General features: G+C 30.6%; 3 protein-coding genes and 1 pseudogene across 3 annotated transcripts; 1 reads left to right on the forward strand and 3 right to left on the reverse strand.

The window, feature by feature from the left end:
- Nucleotides 1-3,005: 3,005 nt before the first annotated feature.
- Nucleotides 3,006-5,832, reverse strand: LOC123225459 (cytochrome P450 704C1-like). Its single transcript, XM_044649404.1, has 6 exons — nt 5,440-5,832; nt 5,151-5,366; nt 4,330-4,623; nt 3,936-4,256; nt 3,492-3,695; nt 3,006-3,401 (listed from the first exon to the last, which is right to left on the reverse strand). Exons 1-6 carry the CDS (start codon nt 5,749-5,751, stop codon nt 3,195-3,197), a joined length of 1,554 nt encoding a protein of 517 aa, XP_044505339.1. The 5' UTR covers nt 5,752-5,832; the 3' UTR covers nt 3,006-3,194.
- A 5,403-nt stretch (nt 5,833-11,235) lies between these two features.
- LOC123225668 lies at nt 11,236-13,179 on the forward strand. The gene is made up of 5 exons (XM_044649773.1): nt 11,236-11,327; nt 11,460-11,793; nt 12,149-12,359; nt 12,828-13,015; nt 13,162-13,179. The coding sequence occupies exons 1-5, from the start codon at nt 11,236-11,238 to the stop codon at nt 13,177-13,179; spliced, it is 843 nt and encodes a 280-aa protein (XP_044505708.1).
- Nucleotides 13,180-16,067: 2,888 nt separating this feature from the next.
- Nucleotides 16,068-18,853, reverse strand: LOC123225671 (cytochrome P450 704C1-like). Its single transcript, XM_044649781.1, has 6 exons — nt 18,530-18,853; nt 18,234-18,482; nt 17,394-17,687; nt 17,000-17,320; nt 16,614-16,817; nt 16,068-16,522 (listed from the first exon to the last, which is right to left on the reverse strand). The coding sequence occupies exons 1-6, from the start codon at nt 18,851-18,853 to the stop codon at nt 16,316-16,318; spliced, it is 1,599 nt and encodes a 532-aa protein (XP_044505716.1). The 3' UTR covers nt 16,068-16,315.
- A 5,105-nt stretch (nt 18,854-23,958) lies between these two features.
- LOC123225330 lies at nt 23,959-24,655 on the reverse strand (annotated as a pseudogene).
- Nucleotides 24,656-25,231: the final 576 nt, after the last annotated feature.

Genomic DNA, 25,231 nt, shown 5'->3' on the forward strand with positions numbered 1-25,231 from the left:
GTTCAAACTCAAATTAAGTTTTAAGTTCGGTTTGATATTAAAACAATATCATTTTAATGTAAATTAATTAAAATAACATCGTTTTAGTCTATTCATATTAAATTTTTCAGTCTTACAAGTTTTACAAGTCAAATACTCTTAAAGTTCGAATTTGAAAATACTGACTCGAAAATAATTTTATTAAATTAAAAAAACATATTATTAACATATCATTAAAATTTATATTATTATCCTAAATTCAAATATGAAAAAAATTTATTATTTTAAAATCTGGAATCTTTTTTCATTTTATTATACCCCAAGAAATTAATATTTTTATAAATTATGGCTATTGAAATTATCTAACTAATTAAATCTTTTGAGTTTTGTATTTCTAAAGAGGAGTCAACATAATGGATTTAGTATTATAATCCTTATGACTTCTTTATATTTGTGAATAAAATTTTTACCGCTATTAGTTAACACTTTTCATTAAATATTATTTTTGTTATTTACATACATTTTTAACATCAAATTCGTTTTAAGTATACAAATTGATATACACTTATATGTATCATCACGGATTTAGTGTTGTTTTAATATTAATTTAAAATCATCAAATCACATAATGACGTACAAAATATATATACCTATTTGTGTATTCAAAGTAGATAAATTTAGTTTTATTGATTTTTGAATTATATTTCAAAAACTGACAATCCATGTGTATCCAATCTAATGTGTCACTATTCGACATTAAAATTCATGGTTTTGAATATCGCCCATAGGAAAAATAGTTACACTTTGGGGAAAAAAATTTTTTTAAGTTAGATCATATTGGATCAGTTTAAATTAGACAATTCAAATGGTTGAATCGAGTAAAAATTTGAGTTGTCAATAAAAAATTAGTTTTTTTTTTAAGAAGGATTAGTAAAATTAGTGAAGTATTAAAATTTTTAATAAAAAATTTTAGGTTCAAACTTTTATCATATTTATAAAACTCTTTAATTAATTATTTTAAAAAAAACTGTTTTTTAATTCATTATTAATATTTTTAAAAATATTTATTATTAATATTAACTTTAAACCAGTCTAATTCAATTTTGAATATATATATATTATGAAACAAACTTACTTTTATATAAAAAGAATTTAAATTATATATTTAGTAATTGATTATAAAAATTATATTAAATAATATTTTTAAAAATTACAGCATATTAAATATTATTAGAGTTCCACGTGGAAAGCAATTTGAATAAACATGGCCACTTGGACACGGCTGGTGAATTTCTTATTCTATGGTAATAATAAAGCCAAACGACTATTTCCCACCTAAAATGTGTTGTTGTCTCAAAGCTTTATTGGTTAATTTTAAAAATATCATTTATTTACTTATAAATTACTAAAATTAATAGTTTAAATATTAAAATTATCATTTTATATATATGATTAAAACTAAATTAAAATTTTATCTATTTTTTTGTCTCTAATCTTTAAAAACTAATTATTTCTCTTTAAATCAGATTTTGGTTGATCAACATTTCAAAGAAAGAAAGAGAGATCTCTGAAGTATGATGATGCCTTAGGAGAGCTTCATCATCAGCGATGATAGCAGATTTAACGTTAAAAATTAAATCTTAAAAAAAATGTTATTTTTTAAAACATGAATTAAAGAAAAATAAAAAGTTTTTAGAGTTTAAAAAAGTAAAAAAAATAAAATTTCAAAAAGTTAAAATTTTATTAATTTTAATCATTTATAAATAGAAAAATAAAATTTTAAAATTAACAAAAAGAACTTTAAAATAATCGTGCACTTTAGGTGGGAATAAGCCCTTTGCCTAATAATAATAAAAAAACAGCGAGTCGTTCTCAATACAAACGAGGTTAAATAAGTAAATGACAATTTAGTACCAACTCCACTTGTAATTTTAAAACAAGATACCACGTGGACGTATATGATCTTGCCACCATCACTTAACCCTGTATATCAGGCTGACATGTGGCAGATCTTGTGGTTAATAACGATTGGCTAGAGCGTACACTCACACCCCATTCTAGAGAAAAACAGTAGTCCCCTTAATCTGGTTTTAGGGTTGATGCGGTATCCAAGACAAGCTCAACATGTTCCTTAACCAAGCCCATATTGTTTATAAACAATAGATTAGTTTGAGTTTATTAAATAAATTTAAATTTATTATTTATATTCATAATATGAATTCGTAGTTCCTTAATAAAAGCAATAATGTTTTCTTAATAATAAATATAATAATATCGTTTTAAAAATGAGTGATCAATTTTGAATCATAAATTTGAGTTACAAATTTAAATTATGAATATAAACCAAATTCGAATTACAAATCTGAACTACAAATTTAAGTTAAACTAAATTGAACACTTATTAACACGGTTTCCAAAACAAATAAGCTATTTCACCTCAAACTCAGATTAAATTCAAACTAAATAAATTCAAATTGAGTCAAATCGGGTTAAACTAATTTTTAAGATCTAGTTAACTTGGTTGAGATCTATCTCTACTCTTGTTCTATTCTTCCAACAATATCTTAATTAAACTACACACTAATAAACAAGTAATCAAGTTATATATTGGTACGCGGTCAAAACTCTTTCAAGATCAAGTTGTGAATACGATATTCATAAAGACTATTCGTAATTAGCACAAAATCGCCACATCAGCCCTCAAGTCAAGATAGGACGTGTATGCAATGCACAATCTAATCCGAAGTTGCAAAAAGGAAACAAGATTGTTATTAACCAAGAGTTCTACAATCTCATCTTGAAGTTACACATGGTTTGATTATATTTTCTCAAATTGAGTTTGAGTCAATAATTTTTATCTCGAGTTCAAGCTTGGCCTTGCAACTCCTGAACATGTCATGCTCAAACCTTACATCTACTTTATCAAACCAAACTGGAGCCTAACAATATTCGGGTCAGCTCGAGTGCTACCCTACCACCCAGAATTACAAATTTACTGTAAATTTACGGTCCTTGATGGTAAGGAGTCAATTGAAAGATTTTGATAGAAGTTTTATTTAGGTAGCAAAATGCTTATTATTAATACTTGCAACTAGGCACATGGAACATAGAGAGTACCACACAAACACAGCAAGATTATCAGCATTATATATGTTCTTATTGGCTCTAAATTTAGGCAGGTGCCAAGGCCAACTGGAAGATGAAGATGAAGATGCTTAAGCATTAAACGTTTCTTCATTTCTGGATCTGGGAAAGACGCGGAGATGGAGTCCACCATCAATATGAAGAGTGAGTGCAGTTTTATACTTGACTGGTTTACTTTCATCACTGAGCTTAAATCTGTAGCTTCCAAGCAGGATCATGGAGAAAATTTTCATCTGCCTGTAAGCAAAATCCTTTCCTAGGCAGATTCTCGGACCCCCCTGTTCAACACAATTCATCTGATTGATTAGCTTGTCTAGACAAACTCTTCTTGAGTGTTAGAAATTTCATGTTAAGACCTCGTATCTCACCTGGAAGGCCGTGAAGATGAAAGGGCTTTTCGGCTGGAAATGGCCATTTTCATTGAGCCATCTCTCTGGCCGAAATTCTTCTGCATCATTACCCCATAAATCTTTCATCCTGCCCATCGCATAAGGTACATATGCAACCACGTCTCCTTTTCTCACATTGAAACCATCAGGCAGCGTGTCATCGGAAAATACACTCTTCCCATCCTGTGACACCACCAACAAGCACTTCAGGGCAATCACAAAGTTTTATCCCTCTAAAAGAATACTATATGTATCCACTTTAAATATACAAATAGGTATACACTTATGTATCATCACGTGAGTGTGATTGGATGTTACTCTATTATTAATTTAAAATCACCCAACAAATCAAATGTATACTTATTTCTGTTCAAAATGGTTACGCATAATTGGATTGATCCCTCATGTTATGCAGGTACTTACCAAAGGAACTGCAGGATACAGTCTGAGTGTCTCAGACAAGGCTGCGTGGAGATAATGCATCTTGTCAAGGGTTTCTTCATTTACTTTGGCTGCAAGTTCCTCAATGCTTGAATCACTACTCACTTGGGTTGCTTCTACTATTTCCTTTGCAATCTTTTCCTGTATCTCAGGATGCTTACAAAGCAAGGAAAAAAACCAAGAAATAGTAACAGCCGTGGTATCTTTGCCAGCAATAACAAAATTCAGAACTATGTCCCTCAAGTATTTTGGATCTGTCTCTTCCAGTTCCAAAAACCTTGACAGAATGTCTTCTTTCTTCCCCTGTAACATTTGATCTGTTAGCAAATTATACAAATATTATTAAAACCCAGATGGTATGAGATGTAACACTGACAGGTTTTAAATCATTTTGTGGATTATTGAGTTGCTCCATTTTGCTTTTGATTAATTTGTATACAAATTCATCTATCACTTTGATGTTCTTTCTCAATTCAGCCTCCGATCCAATGTTCAGGAACCGCTTAATCTTCCAAAAGAAGTCAGCATATCGAAAAGAAGTAATGGCATTTGCTTTATCAAAAGCCTCAGTGAATCGAGCTCCTTCATCAAAAGTTCCAGATAAACCATCTAAATCTATACCCAATATGACTTTAAAGACAGAGTCTAAAGTTGCTTTCATGAAAAAATCCTGCCAATTAACACAAAATAGCAGTAATCGTTAATTAAGCAGAATTATAAATTATTCTTCTAATGTAGAAGCTGTTTGAAAATTTGTTGACCTGGACTAACATTCATTATGATTTTGGTTTAATAAAACCGAATAGTTAAATAATCTAAAAATAATTTTCAAATGGGTTTAAGTAATCAATAAAAATAAGTGTAATACACTTAAAAAGTTATAATCTAGATAAACAATATTAATGTGAGATTTAAAGCTTATTAGAGCTTTGATAAGGGGTTCATTCACCTACTTCATATATTGGCTGGCTTCTCTTTCCAAAACCACAATCACTTTTATATAAGTAATCTCAAAAACTTTATGAATTCATATTGCATGATGACATTCTAGATATTCCTATAACATTAAAGAATTATAACTCAGTATTTTATAATTTATAATTTATGTGCGGATACTATGGAATTAAGATTGCATGGTTAAAATTACATGTTATGTAAATTAAATCTGACAAAAACTATTTATTAAGAAACGCATACTTGCATGTCTAACGATGGGTTTGCTGCAGAAGCTTCAGAAATTATTCGAGCAAGCTTTACAGCAGTGGTTTTAAAGACCACACTGCTAAAGTCTCTCAGTATCTTAGTGGAAAATTCGTAGCTTGATACTTTCCTTTGATGTTTCCACTTCTCTCCATCAACAACAAAGATCCCACCTCCCAGTAGATCTGTCAAAACGTTATACTGGAAAAATCCCTGCAGCTTCCATGAACGTGTTAGAATTCAAATTTTCTGCTAATCATTCAATGAAGAAATAAAAGGATATTACCTTTCCATAGTTTGGAAAGTTTGTTTTGAGGATGTGTTCCACAACAGCAGGATCAGCGGTGAAAATCTCACTTGAGGAGAAAGAAGGCAACCTGTAAGTTTTATATTTGCGACAGAGTTCAGTGATGAAATCAAAGAGCGTGTTATAATGAAGTATTTTGGCCAGGTGAGTGCTCCCGATGGGGTGATATTTTTTAGTCTTCTGAGACGATTTTGTGACATGGGATCTGAGGATGAAGATGGCAGAGATTAGAGCTAAAGCTGCTGCTATGAGAGGGATGAAGGAAGAGGAAAATTCATATGGGTCGATCATGATCAAGGGTAAGCAAATTACAGGGAAGAGGAGGGAAATTGTTGTAGCAAAACAGCCAGCCAAGTGTTACAAGATTAATATAGAGCAGAAGAATCTGTAGCATCCGTGAAGAATTCATGGAGACATGTGCTTTTCGGACTTCCCGTTCAGGCTTTTTTATTATTATTTAATCTGTCCTTTTTATCGTCTTTTTTTGCCAACTCCGAACTTTCAACTATTTTTGGCAGAAATACATGTAACCGACTAAAGATTTGCTCAACATCTATTAACACCCTCGCTTTTGGAAATTGTCAAAGATTTACCCATTAATAGTCGTCTCCAATGTTTTAAAGAGTCCCATTATTTTGAAAAAAATCTTGGAACTTATTCGACAAGAAATTTCGTTACCTTAGGATCGATATAGTTATAGTTGTTGTTAATCAAGGTTTAGTCATTGGCTCCCTTGTCATCAAATCACTAACTTCCTTGACTTTTTAACACTGGATAAGTGTTAGCTCTTATACATGGTCTTTCAATTTTGCAGAGATTTTTGTTTCTGGTACACAGTCATTTGGGTTTGGTCATTGTGACCCTCTTTGTGAGGAGGCACCCCTTCTCTTGAAGTTACGAAACTATTTTGTTAAGTTTCTTAGAAAGAGTTGTCTCGCATTTATAGTAGTCGTCTCCAATGTTTTAAGGAGTCCCATTACTTTGGAAAAAATCTTGGAACTATTCGACAAAAAATTTTGTTACTTTACGATCGATATAGTTATGGTTGTTGTTCATCAGGCTCCCTTGTCACCAAATCACTAATTTCCTTGACTTTTTGACACTGGGTAAGTGTTAGCTCCTATACATGATCTTTTAATTTTACAGGGATTTGTGTTTTTGGTACACAATCATTTAGGTTTGGTCATTGTAACCCTCTTTATGAGAAGGCACCCTTCTCCTAAAGTTACAAGACTATTTTGTCATGTTCCTTAGAGAGAGTTGTCTCGCGTCTATAAGTATTATCTACTTACACACTACGGCATCAACATGGTTATTTGATCGTATTTTTTATTGATTTAATGGTTTAAAGTGCGAATTAACATAATTACCAATAAGCCTCAGTTGAATCAATTGAACTAATCTAGTTTTTAAACATCGGTTATCTTAACTTAAATAATAATTGATTTCATCTTAAATCTATTTTTATTTTAATTAAATCTAAAATAATAATTAGTTTCCAAAATCATTAATAAATCAAAATTAAATCAATTTTTTTCTTGTTTTAATCTCCTATTTATCTTTGATCAGTCTCCAAAATAATTAATCGAAATAACAAAGTTAAAAAAAAAAAAATCTTTGAACTAAGAGAAGACAAACTTTAACAAAAAAATTTTCAACACCAAATTAACCATCAATTAAAACTTAGCATAATCCTTTAAACAAAATCATCTCCGCAACAACAAAATTAACCCAAATTCATCAATTTTCCATTCACACAATTTATCACCCATTCGCACCAAGCTAAGTCTGTATACTCCCTAGCGTGAATTTGGTTTGAATAAAAATTGTTTAGCTTAAATTCACTGAGTTAAAATTAAGAATAACTCAAGTTCAACTAAAATAAAAAGTGATTTGACTTGTTTCAATTCGAGTTTAACTTAAATTTATAGTTCGAATCTGTGATTTGGATTTGTGGCTCTAATTCATATCTAATTGATAAAACAATATCGTTTTGTTAATACACTACAAACTTGACCAATAAATTTAAGGCCAAATAACTATTTCCTACCCAATGTATAGTGAAATCCAGAACTAATATCCGTTAACTTTCAAAAACTTAAAGTCTCACTCATGAGCTAATTTCTTTTAAAATTTTTAGTTAGGATTAAGAATAAAATCATCATTTTAACAATAATATTAAAAAATATATAATTCATTAATTTTCACTCCTAATTTTTAAAAACTAATAATTTCACCCCTAGTTAAAGTTTTTTTGTTTTGAAAATTCGCATTCCTCCCTGCACAACAAAAAACCTAGGGTTTTCTTTCCACTCCTCTTCGGTAATATCTCCGGCCACCGACAACCTCCACAAAACTCCCTTACCCAGCTCTAACCACCACCTTGGTCTAGATTCATTTGGATTAAACAAATCTAGACGGTCTAGACCATGAAGGCGTCGTCCAAATGACACCTTCATTGTTTGGCGATGCCTTTATCTTCCAGACAAAGCGTTGACCAGACAAAGATTGTCTAGCCAACGCTTCATATGGACGACAAAGGCATTGCCAGATGACACTTCATCTAAACGACGCCTTCGTTGTCTAGACCATCTAGATTCATCTAATCCAGATGAATCCAAACGAATCTAGACCAAGGTGGTGGCTAGAGATGGGTTAGGGAGTTTTATGGAGGTAGAACAAGTCACTAATAAACCACACGCATAAAATCGGTTTCAAAACTAAATATTGATATTGTTTAATTTATATCAAGTAAATTACTTAAAGCCACGAGGTATCATTTGTTTTGTACTAGTTGGCCTCATAGTTTCCTCTTTGGTGTTGTTTGGTTGATGAGAAAAATAGATTACATTAATATCTTATTTTTTATTTGGTAAGTAATAAAATATTACAATAATCTTCTATTACCAATAGTAATGTGATAAGTCATATAAGAGGTAATCTTATTATCAACTTCATCTTAAGTATTTAAAAATTACTAAGGTAATATTGATTTTTTTTACTATTCTATTCTTATTTATTAATTGATAAGGATAAAAATACCCTCATTTTCAATTAATATAACATGTAATATAAAAAATATTTTAAAATAATTATACCTATGGATGTTTAAGTAAAATAATATTTTAGTATTCTTTTATTATCTCTAACAAAGTACAATAATTATTTATATTTACTTATTTTTATTAAATTTTATCAAATATAGTAATAATTTATAACAAATAATCTTATAAGTAATTTATTTTTATGGTAATTTTTCAATTTTGATAATAAAATATTACTCAAATTAAACACATCCTTAAAAGATACCTCATGAAGAAGGTGAGCAATAATGGATTCATGTATACCAGACACCCTCGGCTCTTATCCTTGGGATATGAGAGATTCTTTTCTAAAACACACAGGGTTTAAAGTAACTCAACTAAAATTAGGGGTTAAAGAATTTTTTTAAAATTAATTTAACGTAGCTTTTGGTATCTTTTGGTAGCATCAAAGTATAATTTCCGATTTAAAAAAATATGATCCAAAATACATAACACACTGAATTTACAAAAATGAAAAAACACAAAAGGCTTGAATTAAATTTAAACAACATGGTAATTAATTAAATATAATTTCTGATTAAAAAATTATGAACCCTATAATAAAGAAATATTTCATTTAAAGCCACTACCCACCCAATTACCACCAAATTCAAACCTCAGAACACAAAAGCAAAGAAATGTAAATGAGTTTCTTGTGAAACCTACCACTTCACTTGGCATCAATTGAAAAAAATATGATAAAATGGAGAACATAATGTTTAAAATCTTAATTTTTGCTACCGTGGCTGTGAATAGCATATATTAAAAGATTTTCCTTTATGATATTAAAGAATATCAAAAGGATGTAGAAAGTAACTCCAAATGCCTAAATCTTTGGGTTCTCAAAGTCTGTAGATACTGTTAGAACCGAACTGAATTAGTTTATTCATAAAAGTTGTATCAGCTCAATTTAAATTTGTTTAAATTAAATTCAAACCAAGTGGGCAACTCATTTATAAAATTAAACCAACTTGAGCAAAAGAGAGTTTGGCTAACAAGCAATCCGGATTACTTGATTTGGTTCTAAGTGATTCATGACTTGATTCGAGTCATATTAATTAATTATTAAAATGAAATTGTCATTATTGGTTAAAGTGATTTAATTTTGCTATTATATTATATGTTTATGATAATTAACGTATTTTTCTCTCATCCAAGAATATAGATGAATTATACTAAACTGTATTAAGAGCAATATTATATATATTCATTTCAAGTATATAAATAAATATACATTTATATATGTCATCATATAATTAAGTATTATTTTATTTTTAATTCAAAATCACTCAATCACGTAATAACATATATCAAATGTGTACTCATTTATATATTTAAAGTAAAAATGCATAGTTTTTATAATTTTTATTGTTTCGGGAATTCCTAACCATGTGCAAATTTGGGTAAAAGTGTTATACTATTCTTTATTTCCAAGGCTCAAATAGTAAAAACATTTAGATTTGATGTGCAAAATTCTAACTAGAGACGGAGGGAGAGGGGTCAAGGATGGTCAATTGACCCTCCTTGAATTTACAAAAAAATCCATACATACATACATATATATATATATATATATATATATATATATATATATATATATATATATATATATATATATATATATATATTTATTTATTTATTTATTTATTTATTTATTTACAATAATGCCATTGAACTGTTCTCATTTACGTTACTGCTGTTAGCCATCAAAAACCTGTTTTATTTACAAATTTGCCATTGTACTGTACTTGCACGTAATACATAACAATGCATTTCTATTCTTTCAGTCTTTCAAATAGCCTCCCTCCGCCCTTGCTCTGTGCTTCTACTTCTCTTTTGTCATTGTTTGTTTAACTCTCTTCCACTTTCATTTCATATCTTTATTCAGATATTTCTTCAGCCTTCATCTATCAATTATATCCCCTCTCCTTATTTTGACTTTTTGATTGGATTAATTAGGATTAAGGTTATATTGAGTTGTTTAAATTTTACTTGAATTTGATTTTTGCACTATTTATAGAGCTTATTTGATTGATTGGTTTGTTTTGGGATTGATTATTTCAATGAAGACTTGTTTATTGTGGGTTATTTTTTGGATGGTTGTGAGGTGTTTGAGGGTGTGCCTATGATTCTTAATTTCTTATTCTCGTTTTGAAATATTGAATAGGTTTGTTGTTTGAACCATATATAGAGCTTATTTGACTATTTGGTTTGTTTTGAGATTGATTACTGAATGAAAGTACTTGTTTGAAGTTTTGGTAATTATGTGAATTTCAATTAAATTTGAGTTTTATTTCATTACTTCATTAGGAAAAATAAGTTTCTTTTTATATCTATAATTTATTTTTATTGCATTTTCAAGTAATAATATGTTGTTATTTTAAAATAGTATGGAGAAATATTTTCTAAAAAAAATTCAACAATGATCTCATCGTCTGAACAAAGGGATAATAATGATGATTCAAGTAAAATTGTGGATGTTGACTTGTGAGATCTTCCTATAACTCTAGGCTTACAACCACGAATTTTAGATTATGATCCTAACATTCAAAATCAAATAAGAAGAACATATTTGAAAAGGGTTTCTTGTCAACCAAAAGGTTATGAGTTTCCTTTCAGAGAGTTTGGTGGATTTTTAAGACGATTTGTTGTTTCTTGGTTTAATGAATTTGGTCAATGGTTATAATACATTATGGCAAAAGATGCAGTGCTTTGTCTTTGTTGTTATCTTTTTAAGCCAAATGTTGGTGATAAAGGAGGTGGTGATGACTTTGTTAGTCTAGGGTTTTCAAATTGTAAAAAGAAAGAAAAATTAAATATTCATTTTGGAAGTGCTAATAGTGCTCATAATCAAGCTTGAAAAATGTGTAAATCATTATTGAATTAAGAACAACTTATTCAAACATTTTTTGGTAGACACTCTTCTAAATCAAGAACTGAGTATCGAACTTGTTTAAATGACACAATTGAATGTGCTCATTTTCTTCTAAGGCAAGGATTGACATTTTGTGGTTATGATGAATCTGATAATTCAAACAACCAAGGGAATTTTCTCAAGCTTCTACCATTTTGTGGTCATGATGAATTTGATAATTCAAACAACCAAGGGAATTTTCTTAAGCTTCTACAATTTCTTGTTGATCCTAATGAATATGTCTATGATGTTGTTTTTGAAAATGCTCTTGATAATCTCAAATTAACATCACCTATGATTCAAAATGATATTGTAAGTGTTACTTCAAATGCAACTGTAAGTGATATTATTAAAGATTTAGGAGATTCTCTATTTTCTATATTGTTTAATGAATCTCGTGATATCTCTACAAAGGAACAAATGGCTATTGTTTTGTGTTATGTTAATAAAAATGGATTTGTTGTGGAGCATTTTCTTGGGTGTTGAACATGTTACTAGTACTGCAACACTCTCACTCAAAACAACATTTGATAATTTTTTTTTTAGACATGTATTGAGTTTATCTAGAGTGTGAGGACAAGGTTATGATGGAGTTAATAATATGCAAGGAGAATTCAATGGTTTAAAGACATTAATTTTGAAAGAAAGTAGATGTGCGTATTATATTTATTGTTTTGCACATAAACTTCAGTTGGCTCTTCTGGCTTTAGCAAAGAGTCAAGATGATGTTAATGGTCTCTTTAATATTATGGCAATTATAGTTAATATTGTTAGTGCTTCATCAAAATATTGCGATATTCTTAGAGATCAACAAGCTTATAAAGTTACTGAAACTCTTTCCAATGGTGAACTTTCAAGGGGAAGAGATCTAAATCAAGAGACAAATTTGAAACGCGTCAATGGTACTCATTGGGGCTCGCATTATGGTTCTTTAATGAATATAATGTTGTTTTTTTCATCCACTAACAATGTTCTTGAAATTGTGGCAAAAGATGAGACAAATTCTAAACAAAGATTTCAAGCAAAAAACGTATTGAAATTGATGCAATCACTTGATTTTGTGTTTAGTCTATTTCTAATGAAAAATGTACTTGGTTTAACAAATGAACTTTCTCAAGCACTACAAAAAAAAGATCAAGATGTTGTAACTGCTATGAATTTGGTTGAAACAAGTAAATAAGCTTTACAATTGACGAGAGATAGTGGATGAGAGATTTTACTAAACAAAGTATGTTCTTTTTGTGTCAATCATGATATTGATGTTCCAAATATGGATGGTAAATTTTTTATTCAAGGGCGATCGCAACCTAAGACTTAAGGTATCACAAATGTCCATAATTACTGCACTGAAGTATTTTATAATGTTTTAGATATGCAACTTCAAGAGTTGAATAATCTTTTCAATGAGATAAATATGGAATTGCTTCTTTGTTTGGCATGCTTGTGTCCAAATGAAAATTTTGTTGCTTTTGATAAACAAAAATTAATGCATCTTGCTGAACTTTATCCTGAAGATTTTCCTGACTTAGAACTCATGGCACTTGGTTCTCAACTTGATGTTTATATTTTAGATATACGTTTTAATTTCAAATTTATAGGATTGAACGAGATTGGAGATTTTACAAAAGTAATTATTGAAACTAAGAAGGATAAAGTGTTTTCATTAGTTTTTTTTGTTGACGAAATTAACTTTGATTTTTCCAGTTGCCAGTGCTAGTATAAAGAGAGCATTTTCAACAATGAATTTTGTGAAAAATCGTTTTTGAAATAGAATGCGTGACCAATGATTGAATGATAGTTTAGTTTTGTATATAGAGAAAAATATATTTGATAGTATTGATAATAAAATTATTATATAATAATTTCAAAAGATGAAAACACGTCGTGGACAATTGTAAATGTATCATTTAATGAATCTTTTATTAATATAAATATTTGTGTTTATTTAAATTTAAACTATACTTATGGTATTGTAATATTAACCCTCCTAAGTTTTATTTCTGAACCTGTCCATGATTCTAGCAAAACTAGATTTATCTACACAGTTGATTTCAACTGCATCTTTTGAAGGAAAAGCTCAGTCTTCAATCATTCTGCTGCCAATTCTAAAGATAAAATAGTACGGAAATGAAAGTCGGCAGAGCTCTGCTGTCTTTCTTCCCATTCAAACAACTTAGGGGTAATTAGATACATAACAACATAAATATATGTATGAAAATATTCGAAAATTTAAACCACACTCCAAAATTCTGTATTATTTGTAGGCTTATACCTTTCATATAAAAACATTTGTTAATGGAGGATTTAAACATCCGTTAATGAGGGACATCAATGACAAATTACTGCCAACTTTACTTATTTTCCAGGGCCCAATCTTGGAACGGCACATAGATGGAGGCCACCTTCAATTTGCAGAGTCATGGCTGATCTATAGTTGACCCTTTTCTTTTCATCACTCAGCTTGAATTTGTAGCTTCCTAAAAGGATCATACAGAAGATCTTCATCTGCCTGTAAGCAAATTCCTTTCCTAGACAGATTCTTGGACTTGCCTGTTCAACACAATTCATCCAATTTCTCAGTCTCAAATCTTTTCTCAATTCACTTAACAATTTGCGTCTCTTAGTAACACAAAGTAAATAATAAACAACAATACTTCCAGTCCAGTCTCCCTCACCCGGAAGGTTGTGAAAATAAAAGGGCCTGCTGCCTGAAAATGACCATTTTCATTGAGCCATCTCTCTGGCCGAAACTCCTCGGCATCATCACCCCATAAAGCTTTCTTCATTTACTTTGGCTGCAAGTTCCTCAATGCTTGAATCACTACTCCCTTGGGTTGCTTCTATTATTTCCTTTGCAATCTTTTCCTGTACCTCAGGATGCTTACAAAGCAAGGAAAAAAAACCAAGAAATAGTGACAGCCGTGGTGTCTTTGCCAGCAATTACAAAATTCAGAACTACGTCCCTTGTGTCTTTTGGATCAGTCTCTTCCAGTTCCAAAAACCTTGACATTTGATCTGTTAGCAAATTGCACAAATATTACGGAAACCCAGATGGTTTGAGATGTTACACTTGCAGGTTTTAAATCATTTTGCGGATTATTGAGTTGCTCCATTTTGCTTTTGTTTAATTTGCATACAAATTCATCAATCACTTTGATGTTCTTCCTCAATTCAGCCTCTGATCCAATGTTCAGGAACAGCTTAATCTTCCAAAAGAAATCAGCATATCGAAGAGAAGTAATGGCATTTGCTTTATCAAAAGCCTCAGTGAATCGAGCTCCTTCATCATAAGTTCCAGATAAACCATCTAAATCTATACCCAATTAACACAAAACCCTAAAATTAACACAAAATAACAGTAATCATTAATTATTCTTCTAATGTAAAAACTGTTCAAAATTTTTCTGATCTGAACTAATATTAATTATGATTTCTGTTTAATAAAACCCTAAAACTGAATAATCCGATGAGAATTTTTAGATGAGTTTAAATTATCTATAAAAGATAAATGCAGTAGTTATAAACTTAATAGACAATTTTAGTATTGGTTTTAATGTTTATCGGACCTTTGAGAAGGGGATCCATTCACCAACACTATATATTGGACAGCTCCTCCCTCCTAAACCACACTCACTTCTATCAAGTAATCTTCAGAACATTACAAATTTAGATTATATAATGACGTTTTGGATAACCTTATAACCTTAAAAAATTATAATTTAGTATTTTATAATTTATGCGCAGACGATATGGAATTAGGATTACATGATTAAAGTTCCATGTTATGTAAATTCAACCTGACAAAAACTATTTATTAAGAAACTCATACTTGCATGTCTAACGATGGGTTTGCTGCAGAAGTTAAAGCCCGCACTGCTAAAGTCTCTCAGTATCTTGGTGGAGAATTCATAGCTAGACACTTCGAACTAAGAGAAGATTGAAAACAAATTAAAAAAAAAAAATCTTCAGCACCAAATTAACCATCAATTAAAACTTAGAAAAATCCTTCAATACAACATCTTCTCCACTACAACAAAATTAACCAAATTCGTCAATTTCCATTCACATAATTTATCACCCATTCGGACCAAACTGAGTTTGTATACTCTCTGGCTTGAATTTGGTTCAAATAAAAATTGTTTTTTTTAAGTTCGTTGAGTTAGAATTAAAAACAACTCAAGTTTCGCTGGAATAAAAAATGATTTTCCTTATTTCAATTCGAGTTTAAATTAAATTTATAGTTCGATCTGCGGTTTGGATTTGTTGTTCTAATTCATATTTAATTGGCAAAATAATGTTGTTTTGTCAATAAGCTACAAACTGAAGCAATAAATTTAAACCACAAATTTGAGACACAATTTTGAACTATGAATTCAAACCAAACTTGAACTATAAACAATTCACGAATTTAAGTTATATATTCGCATTGAACTTGAGCAAGACCGAATTAAACTCTCTCTATCTAAAGTTTGATTCAACTTCAAAAATGAATTCCAACGAAGTCAAACTGAACTGAGTCAACTTTTGAAATGAACCAACTTTATCGTGCTCAAACCTTACATCTACTTTATCAAACGAAGCTGGGGCCTAACAATACTCCTGTCAGCCCGATTGCTATTCTACCACTCAGTATTACAAATTTACTACAAATTTATGGTCGTTGATGCGTAAAGAGTCAATTGAAAGATTTTAATAAAAGTTTTATTTAGGTTGCATAATGCCAATTATTAATACTTACAACTAGGCACATGAAACGTAGAGAGTACCACACAAACACAGCAAGATAATCAGCATTATATATGTTCTTGTTGGCTCTAAATTTAGGCAGGTGCCAAGGCCAGTAGGAAGATAAAGATGTTTAAGCACTAAACGTTTCTTCATTTCTGGATCTGGGAAAGACGCGGAGATGGAGTCCACCATCAATATGAAGAGTGAGTGCCGTTTTATACTTGACTGGTTTACTTTCATCACTGAGCTTAAATCTGTAGCTTCCAATCAGGATCATAGAGAAAATTTTCATCTGCCTGTAAGCAAAATCCTTTCCTATACAGATTCTCGGACCCCCCTGTTCATCACAATGCATCTAATTGATCAGCTTGTCTAAACAAAGTCTTTCTTGAGTGTTAGAAATTTCATGATTACACCTCTTATCTCACCTGGAAGGCCGTGAAGACGAAAGGGCTTTCCGGCCGGAAATGGCCATTTTCATCGAGCCATCTCTCTGGTCGGAATTCTTCTGCATCATTTCCCCATAAATCTTTCATCCTGCCCATCGCATAAGGCACAAAAGCAACCACATCGCCTTTTTTCACACTGAAACCATCCGGCAGCGTGTCATCGGAAAATACACTCTTCCCATCCTGTGACACCACCAACAAGCACTTTTCTCAAATCACAAAGCTTTATCCCTCAAAGAGAAATAGTACGCGTACCCACTTAAATTATACAAATGGGTATACATTTATATATATCATCGAATGATTGGATGTTACTTTATACTAAATTTAAAATCACTCAATCACAAAATTATACATATACTTACCATAGGAACTGGGGAATACAGTCTGAGTGTCTCAGACAAAGCTGCATGGAGATAATGCATTTTGTCAAGGGTTTCTTCATTAACTTTGGCTGCAAGTTCCTCAATGCTTGAATCACTACTCACTTGGGTTGCTTCTATTATTTGCTTTGCAATCTTTTCCTGTATCTCAGGATGCTTACAAAGCAAGTAAAAAAACCAAGAAATAGTGATAGCCGTGGTGTCTTTACCGGCAATTACAAAATTCAGAACTATGTCCCTTAAGTATTTTGGATCAGTCTCTCCCAGCTCCAAAAACCTTGACAAAATGTCTTCTTTCTTCCCCTGAAACATTTGATCTGTTAGCAAATTACACAATTATTACTAAAACCCAGACGGTTTGAGATGTTACACTTACAGGTTTTAAATCATTTTGAGGATTATTGAGTTGCTCCTTTTTGCTTTTAATTAATTTGTATACAAATTCATCAATCACTTTGATGTTCTTCCTCAATTCAGCCTCTGATCCAATATTCAGGAACCGCTTAATTTTCCAAAACAAATCAGCAAATCGGAAAGAAGTAATGGCATTTGCTTTATCAAAAGCCTTAGTGAATCGATCTCCTTCATCATAAGTTCCAGATAAACCATCTAAATCTGTACCTAATATGACTTTAAACACAGAGTCCAAAGATGCTCTCATTAAAAAATCCTGCAAATTAATACAAAATAACAGTAATCATTAATTAAGCAGAATTATTAATTATTCTTCTAATGTAAAAACTGTTAAAAAATTTATTGACTTGGACTAACATTAATGATGATTTTGATTTGATAACACTGGATAATTAAATAATCTAATAATAGTTTCTAAATGGGTAATCTAATAATAGCTCCTAAATAAGTTGAAGTGACCAATAAAGATAAACGTAATACGTTTAAAATGTTATAATTTAAACAAACAGTATTAGTGTTAGTTTTAAGGTTTATTAGACCTTTGATGTGGGGTTCATTCACCGACTTTATATATTGGCAGGCTTCTCTTTCCGAAACCACAATCACTTTTATATGAGCAATCTCAGGAGTTTTACAAGTTTAGAATGCATGATGGCATTCTAGATATTCCTATAACCTTAATGAATTATAATTCAGTATTTTATAATTTATGTGCAGATTTTTTGGAATTAAGATTGCGTGATTGAAGTTACATGTTAGGTAAATTAAATCTGACAAAAATTATTCATTAAGAAACTCATACTTGCATGTCTAACGATGGGTTTGCAGCAGAAGCTTCAGAAATTATTCGAACAAGCTTTACAGCAGTGTTTTTAAAGACCACACTGCTAAAGTCTCTCACTATCTTAGTGGAGAATTCATAGCTTGATACTTTCCTTTGATGTTTCCACTTCTCTCCGTCAACAGCAAAGATCCCATCTCCCAGTAGATCTTTCACAATGTTTTGGAAAAATCCCTGCAGCTTCCACTTACGTGGTAGAATTAAAATTTTCTGCTAATCATTCATTCAAAATAAAGATATAGTAGGCTATTTATTGCCTTGCCATAGTTTGGAAAGTTTGTCTTGAGGATGTGTTCAACAACAGCAGGATCAACGGTGAAAATTTCAGATGAGGAGAAAGAACGCAATCTGTAAGTTTTATATTTGCGACAGAGTTCGGTGATGAAGTCAAGTAGCGTGTCATAATGGAGTATTTTGTTCAGGTGAGTGCTGCCGAACGGGTGATATTTTTTAGTCTTCTGAGACGATTTTGTGACATGGGTTATGAGGATGAGGATGGCAGAGATTAGAGCTAAAGCTGCTGCTATGAGAGTGACGAAGGAAGAGGAAAATTCATGTGTGTCGCTCATGATCATTGACATTTGTGCTTTTCGGACTTCCCATTCAGGTTTTTTCTTATTTAGTCTTTCCTTTTTATCGTCTTTCTTGGCCAACTCCTAACTTTCAACCATTTTTTGCCGAAACACATGTAACCACCTAAAGATTGGCTTAATTTCCTAATACCCTAGATTTTGGAAATTATCGAAGATTTACCCATTAGTAGTTATCACCAATGTTTTAAAGAGTCCCAAAAAAAAAAAAAATCTTGTAACTTATTCGACAAGGAATTTCTCTACCTTTACAACCACCATTCATCTAGGTTTCGGTAGCCAAGTCTTCTGTCATCAAGCTGCCAACTTCCCTGATCTTTCGGCATTAGGTAAATGTTAGTCTCATACATAGTCTTTTAACTTTGCGGAGACTTGTGTTTCCGGTAACTTATCACTCAAGTCTGGTCACAGGGACCCCCACTGTGAGGAGGCACCGCTTCTCTTAAAGTTGTCTCAGGCCTCCAAGTATTCTCTACTTATCCACCTTGATTTCAATATGGGCATACAAGTCTACTGATTTTGACAGTTAAATTGTGTCATTAAATTACGAGCTAACACAATTTACCGCAGATTGCAAGTGAAGACAGTCCAATGACATATATTCAATTTAAAGTTGACTCAAGCTAAACTGACCACTAAGTCTTCATGAATCAATTGATCTTCTGGTTTCTCATCTTAAATTAAATGATAATTCATTTCTTCTTAAATCTACTTTCATTTTAATTAAATCTAAAATGATGGTTTCCAAAATCATTAATTAAAACAAAATAAAATCATTTTTTTATTCAAAATCAAATTTTTTTCTTGTTTTAATCTCTTATTTATCTTTGATTATAATAATCGAATCACATATCATTTTGTTTATCCAAAACTTAATTTTTTGTATTGTGTCTTGAGTATTATATAATATGAATTTTAAAAAATAAAATAATAAAAAAACTAAATGACACATCATCAATTTGGAAAATATCACAAATACTTTTGAAAAATTAAAAGTTTTCATATACACCTCTATTACATCATCATTTTCTCTAAAAAGTATATCGATCTATATCGATGATATATATAGTATCGTACAATATGTCAACTATATCGTATTAATTCAATATACTTCATAATATGTGTCGTTTTACACTTATATCATATCATATTGTAAAATATATATATATGTATGTATGTGTGTGTGTATTTTTTATTTTTTTTATTTATTTACAATAATGCCATTAAACCGTTCTCATTTACATCAAAAACCTGTTTTATTTACAAAATTGTCATTGTACTACACTTGTACATAATACATAACAATGCATTTCTATTCTTTCAGTCTTTCAAATAGCCTCCCTCCGCCCCTGCTTTGTGCTTCTACTTCTCTTTTGTCATTGTTTGTTTAACTCTCTTCCACTTTCATTTCATATCTTTATTCACATATTTCTTCAGCCTTTAGGTATCAATTATATCCCCTTTTGTTATTTTGACTTTTTGATTGGATTGATAGGGTTTCGGTTATACTGAGTTGTTTAAATTTTACTTGAATTTGATTTTTGCACTATTTATGGAGCTTATTTGATTGTTTGATTTGTTTTGGGATTGATTATTTCAATAAAGACTTGTTTATTGTGGGTTATTTTTTGGATGGTTGTGAGGTGTTTGAGGGTGTGCCTATGATTCTTAATTTCTTATTCTCATTTTGAAATATTGAATAGGATGTTGTTTGAACTATATATAGAGCTTATTTGACTATTTGGTTTGTTTTGAGATTGATTATTGAATGAATGTACTTGTTTGAAGTTGTGGTAATTTTGTGAATTTCAATTAAATTTGAGTTTTATTTCATTACTTCATTAGGATAGATAAGTTTCTTGTTACATCTAAAAAAATTTTTTATTCTAGTTTCAAGTAATAATATATTGTTATTTTAAAATAGTACAAAGAAATATTTCAAAAAAAAGTCAACAATGATCTAATCATCTTAACAAAGAGATAATAATGATAATTCAAGTAAAATTGTGGATGTTGATTTGCCAGATCTTCCTATGAATCCAAGCTTACAACCACAAATTTTAGATTATGATCCTAACATTCAAAATCAAATAGGAAGAATATATTGACAAGGGGTTACTGTTAACCAAAAGGTCATGAGTTTCTTTTCAGAGATTTTAGTGGATTTTCAAGATAATTGTTGTTTCTTGGTTTAATGAATTTGGTCAATGGCTATAATACATTATGGCGAAAGATGTAGTGTTTTGTTTTTGTTGTTATCTTTTTAAGCCAAATGTTGGTGATAAAGCAGGTGATGATCACTTTGTTAGTCTAGGGTTTTCAAATTGTAAAAAGAAAGAAAATTTGAATATTCATTTTGGAAGTGCTAATAGTGTTCATAATCAAGCTTGAAAAATGTGTGAATCATTATTGAATTAAGAACAACATATTCATACATTTTTTGATAGATACTCTTCTAAATCAAGAACTGAGTATCAAACTTGTTTAAATGCCACAATTGATTGTGCTCATTTTCTTCTAAGGCAAGGATTGACATTTTGTGGTCATGATGAATTTGATAATTCAAACAACCAAGGGAATTTTCTCAAGCTTCTACAATCTCTTGTTGATCATAATGAAGATGTGTATGATGTTCTTTTTGAAAATGCTCTTGATAATCTCAAATTAACATCACATATGATTCAAAATGATATTGTAAGTGTTGTTTCAAATGAAATTGTAAGTGTTATTATTAAAGATCTAGGAGATTCTCTATTTTCTATATTGATTAATGAATCTCGTGATATCTCTACAAAGGAACAAATGGTTATTGTTTTGTGTTATGTTAATAAAAATGGATTTGTTGTGAAGCATTTTCTTCCTGTTGAACTTGTTACTAGTACTGCAGCTCTCTCACTCAAAACAACACTGGATAATTTTTTTTCTAGACATGTATTGAGTTTATCTAGAGTGTGAGGACAAGGTCATGATGGAGTTAGTAATATGCAAGGAGAATTCAATGGTTTAAAGACATTAATTTTGAAACTAAGTAAATGTACTTATTATATTTATTGTTTTGCCCATCAACTTCAGTTGACTCTTGTGGCTTTAGCAAAGAGTCAAGATGATGTTAATGATCTCTTTAATATTGTGGTGATTATAATGAATATTGTTAGTGCTTCATCAAAATGTTGTGATATTCTTAGAGATCAACAAGCTTATAAGTTACCAAAACTCTTTCCAATGGTGAACTTTCAAGGGGAAGAGGTCTCAATCAAGAGACAAATTTGAAACGTGTCAATGATACTCATTGGGGCTCGCATTATGGTTCTTTAATGAATATAATGTTGTTTATTTCATCTACTATCGATGTTCTTGAAATTGTGGTAAAAGATGGGACAAATTCTGAATAGAGATTTCAAGCAAAAAACGTATTAAAATTGATGCAATCATTTAATTTTGTGTTTAGTCTATTTCTAATTAAGAATGTACTTGGTTTATCAAATGAACTTTCTCAAGCACTACAAAGAAAAGGTCAAGATATTGTAAATGCTATGAATTTGGTTGAAACATGTAAATAAGTTTTACAATTGATGACAGATAGTGGATGAGAGATTTTACTAAACAAATTTTGTTCTTTTTGTGTCAATCATGACATTGATGTTCCAAATATGGATGGTAAATTTTTTATTCAGGGGCGATCGCAACCTAAGACTTAAGGTATCACAAATGTCCATAATTACTGCACTGAAGTATTTTATAATGTTTTAGATATGCAACTTCAAGAGTTGAATAATCTTTTCAATGAGATAAATACGGAATTGCTTCTTTGTTTGGCATGCTTATGTCCAAATGAAATTTTTGTTGCTTTTGATAAACAAAAATTGATGCGTCTTGCTGAACTTTATCCTGAAGATTTTCCTGACTTAGAACTTATGGCAATTGATTCTCAATTTAATATTTATGTTTTAAATATACGCTTAATTTCAAATTTATAGGATTAAACAAGATTGAAGATTTTACAAAAGTACTGGTTGAAACTAAGAAGGATAAAGTGTTTTCATTAGTTTTTTTTTTGTTGATGAAATTAGCCTTGATTTTACCAATTGTCAGTACTAGTAAAAAGAGAGCATTTTCGACAATGAATTTTGTGAAGAATCGTTTTTGAAATAGAATGAGTAACCAATAGTTGAATGATAGTTTAATTTTGTATATAGAGAAAAATGTACTTGATAGTATTGATAATAAAATTATTAATACAATAATTTCAAAAGATGAAAACACGTCGTGGACAATTGTAAATGTATCATTTAATGAATGGTTTATTAATATAAATATTTGTGTTTATTTAAATTTAAACTATACTTATGGTATTGTAATATTGACCAACCTAAGTTTTATTTCTGAATCCAACACTGACTCTAACAAAATTAGATTTATCTACACAGTTGATTTCAACTGCATCTTTTGAAGGAAAAGCTCAGTCTTCAATCTTTCTGCTGCCAATTCTAAAGATAAAATAGTACGGACATGAAAGTCGGAAGAGCTCTACTGTCTTTCTTCCCATTCAAACAACTTAGGGGTAATTAGATACATAACAACATAAATATATATATGAAAATATTCGAAAATTTAAACCACACTCCAAAATTCTGTATTATTTGTAGGCTTATACCTTTCATATAAGAACATTTGTTAATGGAGGATTTAAACATCTGTTAATAAGGGACATCAATGACAAATTACTGCCAACTTTACTTATTTTCCAGGGCTCAATCTTGGAAAGACACATAGATGGAGGCCACCTTCATTTTGCAGAGTCATGGCTGATCTATAGTCGACCCTTTTCTTTTCATCACTCAGCTTGAATTTGTAGCTCCCTAAAAGGATAATACCGAACATCTTCATCTGCCTGTAAGCAAATCCCTTTCCTAGACGGATTATTGGACCTGCCTGTTCAACAGAAATCATCTAATTTCTCAGTCTCAAATATTTTCTCAATTCACTTAACAATTTGCATCTCTTAGTAATACAAAGCAAATAATTAACAACATTACTTCCATTCCAGTCTCGCTCACCTGGAAGGTTGTGAAAATAAAAGGGCCTGCTGCCTGAAAATGACCATTTTCATTGAGCCATCTCTCTGGCCGAAACTCCTCGGCATCATCACCCCATAAAGCTTTCTTCATTTACTTTGGCTGCAAGTTCCTCAATGCTTGAATCACTACTCACTTGGGTTGCTTCTATTATTTCCTTTGCAATCTTTTCATGTATCTCAGGATGCTTACAAAGCAAGGAAAAAAAACCAAGAAATAGTGACAGCCGTCGTGTCTTTGCCAGCAATTACAAAATTCAGAACTACGCCCCTTGTGTACTTTGGATAAGTCTCTTCCAGTTCCAAAAACTTTGACATTTGATCTGTTAGCAAATTACACAAATATTGCTAAAACCCAGATGGTTTGAGATGTTACACTTACAGATTTTAAATCATTTTGTGGATAATTGAGTCGCTCCATTTTGCTTTTGTTTAATTTGTATACAAATTCATCAGTCACTTTGATGTTCTTCCTCAATTCAGCCTCTGATCCGATGTTCAGGAACCGCTTAATCTTCCAAAAGAAATCAGCATATCGAAGAGAAGTAATGGCATTTGCTTTATCAAAAGCCTCAGTGAATCGAGCTCCTTCATCATAAGTTCCAGATAAACCATCTAAATCTATACCCAATATGACTTTAAACGCAGAGTCTAAAGTTGCTTTCATGAAAAAATTCCTGCAAATTAACACAAAATAACAGTAATCAATAATTAAGCAGAATCATTAATTATTCTTCTAATGCAAAAACTATCCCAAAATTTTCTGATTTGAACTAATATTAATTATGATTTCTGTTTAATAAAACCCTAAAATTGAATAATCTGATGAGAATTTTTAAATGAGTTTAAATTATCAATAAAAGATAAATACAGTACTTATAAACTTAATAGACAACTTTAAAATTGGTTTTAATGTTTATCGGACCTTCGAGAAGGGGGTCCATTCACCAACACTATCTATTAGATAGCTCCTCCCTCCTAAACCACACTCACTTCTATCAAGTAATCTTCAGAGCACTACGAATTCAGATTATATAATGACGTTCTAGATAACCTTATAACCCTAAAAAATTATAATTTAGTATTTTATAATTTATGCGCAGACCGTACGGAATTAGGATTACATTATTAAAGTCCCATGTTATGTAAATTAAACCTGACAAAAACTATTTATTAAGAAACTCATACTTGCATGTCTAACGATGGGTTTGCTGCAGAAGTTAAAGACCGCACTGCTAAAGTCTCTCAGTATCTTGGTGGAGAATTCATAGCTAGATACTTTGAAGTAAGAGAAG

This window comes from Mangifera indica, chromosome 9 (genome assembly GCF_011075055.1).
Source record: "Mangifera indica cultivar Alphonso chromosome 9, CATAS_Mindica_2.1, whole genome shotgun sequence".
In the NCBI taxonomy this organism is placed as follows: Eukaryota; Viridiplantae; Streptophyta; class Magnoliopsida; order Sapindales; family Anacardiaceae; genus Mangifera; species Mangifera indica.

Coding starts and splice junctions, on each gene's coding strand:
- LOC123225459 (XM_044649404.1), bottom strand. CDS start 5,751: ATGATCGACCCATATGAATTTTCCTCTTCCTTCATCCCTCTCATAGCA. Junction 5,367..5,439: donor ACTTTCCAAACTATGGAAAG/GTAATATCCTTT, acceptor TGGAAGCTGCAG/GGATTTTTCCAGTATAACGT. Junction 4,624..5,150: donor ACCCATCGTTAGACATGCAA/GTATGCGTTTCT, acceptor GTTAATTGGCAG/GATTTTTTCATGAAAGCAAC.
- LOC123225668 (XM_044649773.1), top strand. CDS start 11,236: ATGGCAAAAGATGCAGTGCTTTGTCTTTGTTGTTATCTTTTTAAGCCA. Junction 11,328..11,459: donor GATGACTTTGTTAGTCTAGG/GTTTTCAAATTG, acceptor ATTTTTTGGTAG/ACACTCTTCTAAATCAAGAA. Junction 12,360..12,827: donor AAATTTGAAACGCGTCAATG/GTACTCATTGGG, acceptor ATAATGTTTTAG/ATATGCAACTTCAAGAGTTG.
- LOC123225671 (XM_044649781.1), bottom strand. CDS start 18,853: ATGTCAATGATCATGAGCGACACACATGAATTTTCCTCTTCCTTCGTC. Junction 16,818..16,999: donor TGTATTCCCCAGTTCCTATG/GTAAGTATATGT, acceptor GTGGTGTCACAG/GATGGGAAGAGTGTATTTTC. Junction 16,523..16,613: donor TCGTCTTCACGGCCTTCCAG/GTGAGATAAGAG, acceptor TGTGATGAACAG/GGGGGTCCGAGAATCTGTAT.